Genomic DNA, 8558 nt, shown 5'->3' with positions numbered 1-8558 from the left:
AATCTTCTGGGCTCTGGTAATAACCCTCTGGAGCGCTCTCCTGTCTGCAGCTGTGCAACTGGCGAACCAGGCACAGACACAGACACAGTATGTTAAAATGCTCTCTATTGAGCAGTGATAGAAGGACACCAGCAGTTTCTCATTCAGATTGTTTTTCTTCAAAAGACTGAGAAAATACAATCTCTGCTGGGCCTTCTTCACCAAAGCAGTGGTATTTGCGCCCCAAGTCAGGTGCTGCTCAAAGGTAACACCCAAGAACCTAAAGACGGCCACCCTCTCCACCTGATCTCTGTCGATGAACAGTGGCTTAATATCCGTTTTATTCCTCCTAAAGTCCACTACCAGTTTCTTGGTCTTGGCGGTGTTGAGGATCAAGTTGTTTTCCCCACACCAGCCACAAAGCCGCTCTACCTCGTCCCTGTAGGCGGACTCATCGTTCCTTGAGATAAGCCCCACCACAGTAGTGTCATCAGCGAACTTAATGATGGTATTGCTGGTATTGCTGGGTGAATTAACCCTCTCCAAACTAGATTTAAATTTGTGTCACTGTGTGCTTTTGTTTTTAGTAATTGATTTATACTGCAAATAAAATTATGCCTCTACCCTGGGTCCCAGCCTCAGGCCCATAGTGCTTTGAGTTCTATGTCTGCATTTTTAAGAGCCCAAGCATTTGTGATGATTTTGCCCCACTGCTATTGTGTTTCCATCTTCCAGTGGTGACGTAACTGTGACTTGATGCCATGTACAGTACATGTACATGTTATAGAGTTTGCTGCAAGAGTTGAACATTTTTCTTATTTACTTTATTTTATTTTTTGTAGATTATGAGTTTTCAAATGGCTGTCGTGCCCCTCTGTGGAGACAGTTGCATGGTGAGATTTGCTACCTTATCATTGAGCCTTATGACAGTGAAGACTTCTACATCACCTGTAGCAACGCTGGAGTTTTTCTCAATGGGGTAAGACAAGGCAGATACAGTAAAGCACTGTTGATTACTGTTGTGGTACTTGATGTAATGTAGTAAAGCACTGTTGATTACTGTTGTGGCACTTGATGTAATGTTCTCTGTGTGAAAAAATGTTCTGGCATATAATTTCTGATTGTATGGTTGGTTAAGTGGCAGCTAATTCTCTTCTGTGCTTCTGCTTCAGTGGTTTTGAAAACTTTTTTATTCAGTTAGTACTGCTCTTCAGGCAGAAATATTAAACATAGTTACAAATGGAAGACTTTAACTAAATTTAATTTCTGTGTGTGACAGTTTCTCAGGCCATTTATTGAGCTAGATAAATTACTGCAGGTGCACAGCTGCAAAGTTAGGCATCAAACATAACTTATTGAACAGTACAATGCTCCTACACTATGCTGATCTCATATTAATTGAAGATATGATCCATGACCCAAATGTAAAGAAAATCAAAAGCATCAAAATTCAAAGCCTTATCTTTTTTATTTTCTATTTTTCACTTATTTAACCAGGTAATGTCACTTAGAGAGTAACGTCTCTTTTTCAAGAGACACCTGTGCAATTGGGCAGCATTAAAATATTGTTACAGTAATAAATCAGACAACATAAAGAGTGACAACTCATCTGCTACAAATGAGTATACAGAAGGTGCATTCATGATGAGCAGATTACTGTAATCTGAAACTGTAAAAAAGTTGCAGATGCACATTTAGAATATGTGAACTATCACTGGACAACATCAAAATTTGTTTACTGATGTTAGTATAGTGTGATTAAATAGAACATTAAAATTCATCAAAATGTTACACTTGTAAAGATGCCTGTATAAGTCACTTGGCTTTAAGTGTACCCTCAAAAATCCCCTAAGTGTACTCTTAGCAAGTATTTGGAAGCTCTCTATATACTGTAAATGTCAGAAATGTCTCTAAATGTGTTTGCAGTCATCTCTAAAGCCCCATTCAGGCAGGAGTTATTTCTCTAGGGGAGGTAGTGTAATTTTAACATTACCTGCTGTTGTCAGTGATTTCAACCAGTCTGGAGTGTTTATTGTATGTTCAACACTAGTAACATTTACATCCAATATTAACTAGTGTTTGCTCCTGTCATTTTAAAAGTCCCTGTATTTCAAAGTGGATCTGAGTTTGTTTCTGTGGGAAGAGCTACTTGTTCTTATGTTTATATCAGCTCAGTACAAAGTTTGATCTGATGGATGGAAACATGCTAACACCAACATAGAGGCCTATTTATGAGACAAAATAACAAAGGAGAAAAAGCCATGAGGACATTGCAGACCCCATGATACAGTAGCTTATCAAATAGACTGTAGGCCATAGGTATTATCCTTTGAGCCAACTTGTAGCCTTAGCCAAATTGAGCAAATTGGTATAATTAAAAGTATGCCAAATTAGCTATTAGCAGTTCTTGCTGGCAGTGTATTAATGGATATATAGAAAGCTATACTGGATTATTTTGATACTGAAAAAAACTTAAAAATGTGATGGTTCTTGGGCTTCTCTTCAGCATCTTTTCTAAGAGATTTTTAAATGGATTTATGTCCATTTATATTTGATGGACATCTGGCATCCTGTTAGGTGCCGTTCGCACCAGTCAGTGTGCGAACGAGAAAGAGGCGGGCCCAGGTAGCAGACTTCAGTGCGTGCAAGTGATTTATTATATACAGTGATGAAGGGAAATAGTACGTAGTCCTGTCGATGAGTAGTAGTCGGGTGTTTGACCAACCACAGGAGGCGAGGAGATGGATAGCTGGGCCGAGCTGCGTAGGCTGGGTCACTCCTGGGCTGGTCGGCGGTGATGGTGGTTACTGAAGGTAGAGACAGAGAGATGAAGGCAATACTGGAACAGATAGGCGACTGTCCATTGACCTGCCTGGGAGGAGAGAGTGGAGCCACGGTCTGGAGGAACAGTCCTTCGGGGAAACACAAAACAGTAGCTGGCTAGGGGATAAATACATACAAAACAATGAAAACGCACGGAGTAAAGTTGGCCTAGAGACTAGAACGAACTGGCAAGTGACTGAGGAGTGAAACCGGGTAATATAGTGAGTAACCTAATCAAGTGCAGCTGGTGATAAGGGAGTGAGGAACAGGTGAATGTGATAAAGAGTAATTGGGCAAGAGACAGTAGGAAAGGTGAGGGAGGCCAGAGCGGCCGAGCAAACCTGACACATCCTTAGGAAATGTAAGTCACAATGATTGATATCATTATGTGTTTCATGTAAGATTTGACTAAGTTGTGACTCTGAGAAAAAGTACAATTGACCTCATAGTATTTTTGGCCCCCCATCTCAACTTTCTTGTGCCTTCCTGAGGAAACTTTTGAGTTTCTTTTTTGCTTTTGCTTTGCTGAATGTTATAGACCATAGTGTACATTTTTCATAGTTTAAAATTGTCTAGTGCAATTAGTTGAATTATCAGGGTTCAGAAGGAATATTTTTTTACTCCATTCTGTCTGAAAAGAGCTTAAGGTAGGATTTTGCATGGTGTAGCACATTTTATTCTTTAAGTGGCTTTGCTGACAAGCTGTAGGTTTCCTCTCTTGGTTTCTTCACCTGGAAATAGTCTGGCAATAGTGAAAAACTTGCAACCTGAAACCAAATGGATAACACTGATGCAATAGTAACCTCAAAGAGCAGTAGTGTCTTAAATATAATTTAGTGGTTTACATGGTTTTACACTTCCTGTTTGAAGCTGCCTAGAAATACTGAGCTTTCTAACCTCTGGTATTCCAGCTCACATGTGGATCACATTATAATTGGGGTTTTAGAATTACTGAGAATTACTGTTTCTCACATTGTTTTCACAGGGCATAAAACAGGTGGGCGAGCAGAGTGGTTATGATCGAACAAGTGATGTGTACAAGGACCTGGTAACACTTCTGAAGAGCAGATCTCCACATTTTGCTGAGAACATAAACAACCAGGTACAGTGGAATATAGACAGATTCAGTTATCATTGACACCTTAATACCTCCTTTTTTTTCAGCCTTGAATTTTATGAATTCAAGTAAAGATATAGTATATGGATATTGAAATGCCTCTTTGTTCCATGAACAAGGTTGTTCTCTCTCTGAACCTGTGATTTAATCATGGATGCAGTGTAACTCATACTCTTAGAGTCAGGATTGTGTAATCATTGTCTGTGCTGTTCCATGCTAGTGAGCTAGTGTCTGGTTGTCACTGTGCTGAAAAATTTCGAAATCATACTCCTCCGTTTTCCAACATCAAAAAGACAGAGCCCCATGCACTGCACTGCACACGCACACACCTACACACACACACACACACACGCACACGCACACACACACACAGTTGTGTTACTAACAGTTGTGACAGTTGTGAGGTCACTCAAATAATGCATTTTCTAGCCCCTTACCCTATCCTTAAGCATAATTCTAACCCGATTCCTAAAATCATGTCTTAACTCACAAACAGTCTTTTGAAGGACCAGCTAAAATGTCCTCACCATGAACATAGTGTCAAGTCAAGTAAATACGATTACAAACAGTATTACCAAATTTTACTCTGAAAACAATAATCAGTAATACATGTCTGAGTAAATAATTTACAAATGTCTACAAGGACTGACATACTGTTTTTTCCCCAATGATTTTTTAAAAAACCTATTTGATGTCTGAAAGGCTAGAACATTTTCCAAAGCCACTCTGCATGTGAACTTCCTTTGGGACAAAAGCCAAATTCAACAGAAATATATAAAAATCTAAACAAAATACTTTTGGAATTATGCGGAGGGATTTAACATGCTAGGATTTACTTGGACAGCCAGTGCAGTACTGTACACTGACTGCCAAAGTTGTTTTCTTTCGACACTCAGTATTTTTATTATTAACCACTCTAGCAGCATTTTTTTTATTGGAGCAAATCAACACATTAACAAAACAGTACTGAACATGGGAGATAAGACAACAATTACATGACATTACAAAAGAATATAGAGTGTTTAACAAGGTTGTAGTGTGTGAAGTGTGGGTATTTCCAACTTATACAGAAATGCAAGAAAGGGAAAAGGAGGGGAAATAAATAAATAAAAAATTACCAATAATAATGATGATAACAGTACTACTAATAAAATAAGCTTGTTACATTTTAGAGGTTGGTGGGAATGTGCGTGGCCTCAGCCCCAGCTGTTTGGTTCAAGTTGAAATGTGTTAAAAATGGGTTCCATGTGTCATAAAAAGCTGATAAACTATTCTTGTGAGTGGATGCCATTTTCTCTAATGTGATGTATTCTATCAGAAGGTTGGTCCAGTGGTTTATGTGTGGTGGTTTTTTTGATTTCCAGTTTTGAAAGATTGCTTTCTTGGCAATAGCTAGAGAAATGAGGAGTGGGTTTTTGTATTTGATTGGTAGGTGGTCAACGTCTGTGATATTACCGAGTAAGCAAAGTGATGGAGAAGGAGGGATTCTACAGCCCAAGATGGTGGAGAGTTTCTTTGTCACTGCTATTCAGAGGGAATGAACTGGTTGGCAGGTCCAAGTAGCGTGAAAATAATTGTCGGTGCACAGCTACAGTAAAATTGCCATGAAGAAGTATTTTTGGAGGCACAAATCATTGTTTAGTTCTTTTTGTTCTGGATTTTGTTTTACTCCTTTGATACAATATATGCCTCAGTGTCCTGCAACATTTGTTTCACTCTCATTGCTCAATATTTTAAGTTTAGAAAATTTCTGAATACAAACATGAATGTCCTGGAGAAGCTAAACATTTTGATACCTGAAAGTATGCTGAGTGTAGAATTTCCCCATTCATTTGAATGGGGCAAAACTTTCAAAATAAAGCTATATATTTCAAAGGTATAAGGTTTAGAAAAATCCTTAAGACAAGCATGGATGCCCTTGAAGAGCTGAACATTTTGATACCTGATATAGCTGAAAGTATGCTGAAGTAGAATTTTCCCATTCATTTGAACTGGGCAACATTTTCAAAATAAAGTTAAATATTTCAAAAGTATGAAGTTTAGAAAAATTGTGAATAGAAGCATGAATGTCCTTGAGGAGCTTAACATTTTGATAGCTGAAAGTATGCTGAAGTAGAACTTTCCTATTCATTTCAATGGGGCATGATTTTCAAAATAAAGCTATATATTTCAAAGGTATAAAGTTTAGAAAAATCCTTAAGACAAGCATAGATGTCCTTGAGGAGCTGAACATTTTGCTAGCTGAAATAGCTGAAAGTATGCTGAAATAAAATTTCCCCATTCATTTGAATGGGGCAAAACTTTCAAAAAAAAGCTAAATATTTTAAAAGTATGAAGTTTAGAGAACCTCTGCATAGAAGCATGAATGTCCTTGACGAGCTGAACATTTTGATACCTGAAATAGCTAAAAGTATGCTGAAGTTGAAATTTCTCATTCATTTGAATGGGGCAAGATTTTCAGAACAAAGCTAAATATTATAAATGTATGAAGTTTAGAAAAACTTTGAATAGAAACATGAATGTCCTTGAGGAACTGAACATCTTATCTTGATACCTGAAATTATGCTGAGTGTAGAATTTCCCCCAGTCATTTGAATGGGGCAAAACTTTCGAAATAAAGCTATATATCCCAAAGGTATAAGGTTTACAAAATCCTGAAAAGAAGCATCAATGTTCTTGAGGAGCTGAACATTTTGATACCTGAAATAGCTGAAAGTATGCTGAAGTAGAATTTCCCTATTCATTAGAATGGGGCAAAACTTTCAAAATAAAGCTAAATATTTCAAAAGTATGACCCTGTAAAGCCCAACATATCAAAAAATAGGCAGAACATTCTAATTTTTTGGAACTGAGATGTTTATTAAACCTTTTTAACAAAATCCAAAATATAATTCATGATTCAAAATTCAAGATTCACGATTTTTATTTGCCACATACATATGCATAGACAGACAGTCCAGGCATATAAGAATAGGGGTGCCATATTATTTAGATTATTTCTATTTCTTTTGTATCACATTTGATACATGGGGAATTTTGGTGATTTTTTTTTTACTCAGAAACCTGATGTATCAAATATGATACAAATGGTTTTATAGGGTTAATATTTCGAACGTATGAAGTTTAGAAAAATTCTGAAGAGAAGCATGAATGTCCTTGAGGAGCTGAACATTTTGCTACTCGAAATAGCTGAAAGTATGCTGAAGTAGAATTTTCCCATTCATTTGAATGGGGCAAGATTTTCAAAATAAAGGTAAATATTTCAAAAGTATGAAGTTTAGAAAAATTCTGAATAGGAGCATGAATGTCCTTGAGGAGCTGAACGTTTTGATAGCTGAAAATATGCTTAAGTTGAATTTCCCCATTCATTTTAATGGGGCAAATTTTTCAGAATAATTGCTAACTATTTAAAGAAGTATGAAAGTTGTAAAAAAAAACTTGAAAACATGCCATACTGTCTTGAAAAACCTGAACATTTTGATACCTGAATGCTTTTTCTAGCTGAAAGTATACTGAGCTTATTAAGATGTGGACATTTTCTGATTGGTCCCCACAAAGTATGTAAAACAAGTAGGGTTATGTGTGTGGGGGTGTGTGTGTAGGTGTTTGTGTGTCTGTGTGTATGTGTGTGTGTGTGTATGAGAAAGAGAGAGTATTTCTACACACTGAGAAATACTAGTGTGGCTATTGAAATGAGACATAAAATGTAAATGGTCGTTATGCAAAAACCACAAAACATATCAAAAAGCTGTTTACGATATGAATAGCTGAAGAGTTGCTTAATAGTTATTAGTTGAAATGGTGGTTTTAACTGAAGGTATGCTGAAGATATTAAGATGTGAAAATTTGTCCTATTCTTTTTCAATTGAAAATTTGTTGTGAAAAAAGCTGAATTTATTAAAAAGTATGAAAGTTATAAAAAAAAGTTGAGTACACACCATAATGTTCTTAAAAAGCTGAACAGTTTGATACCAGAATTGGTTGTCTAGCTGAAAGTATGTGGGAGGAGATGAGGGCCAAAAACGTACGGAAAAAACAATAATAAAAACTGGAAGCCAAGAGTGTGGCTCCATAGCATCCACACAATAAAAATGGAAAACAAGAGTGTGGCTGCACAGCATCCACACAATAAAGAACAGGATAACATAGTATGGATGCTTTTCAGCATCCATACAATAATAAAGAATAGGATAACAATAATAAAGCATTATTGTAATCCTATTCTTCTGGTGGTTAGGGGTATATTCTCCTTCAAGGAGGGGATAATAAAGCATCCCCTCCTTAAACCGCCACCTTATTGTGGTGGAGGGGTTTGAGTACCCGAGTGATCTAGGAGCAATGTTGTCAGGGGCTATATGCACCTGGTAGGGTTTCCCAAGGCAAATAGGTTCTAGGTGATGGGTCAGACTAAGAGTGGTTCAAAACCTCTTATGAAAAAATCAAAATCAAAGATCATGACATCACCCGGTATGGCGTAACCGGGGCGCCACCCTGGAGCCAGGCCCGGGGTTGGGGCTCGAATGCGAGCGCCTAGTGGCCGGGCCATGGGGGCCGGTCGGGCTTAGCCCGAATGAGTGACGTGGGGACATCCTCCCGTGGGCCCAGCACCTGCAGGAGGATTGGTAAGGGGCTGGTGCAA

General features: G+C 37.7%; 1 protein-coding gene across 1 annotated transcript in view; it reads left to right on the top strand.

Moving 5' to 3' along the window:
* odad2 (outer dynein arm docking complex subunit 2) overlaps window positions 1–8558 on the top strand; it is a gene marked incomplete at its 3' end in the record, with an annotated part of 88060 nt that overhangs the window by 4338 nt on the left and 75164 nt on the right. Inside the window, exons 8-9 of the mRNA XM_020621408.1 lie at window positions 822–958; window positions 3788–3904. Coding sequence (XP_020477064.1) covers window positions 822–958; window positions 3788–3904 — 254 coding nt within the window. The remainder of the gene's footprint in view (window positions 1–821; window positions 959–3787; window positions 3905–8558) is intronic.

This window comes from Monopterus albus, unplaced genomic scaffold, assembly GCF_001952655.1.
Source record: "Monopterus albus unplaced genomic scaffold, M_albus_1.0 scaffold258.1, whole genome shotgun sequence".
In the NCBI taxonomy this organism is placed as follows: Eukaryota; Metazoa; Chordata; class Actinopteri; order Synbranchiformes; family Synbranchidae; genus Monopterus; species Monopterus albus.
Note: the sequence above shows the minus strand (reverse complement) of the source record. Positions and strands in the feature narration are given on the sequence as shown.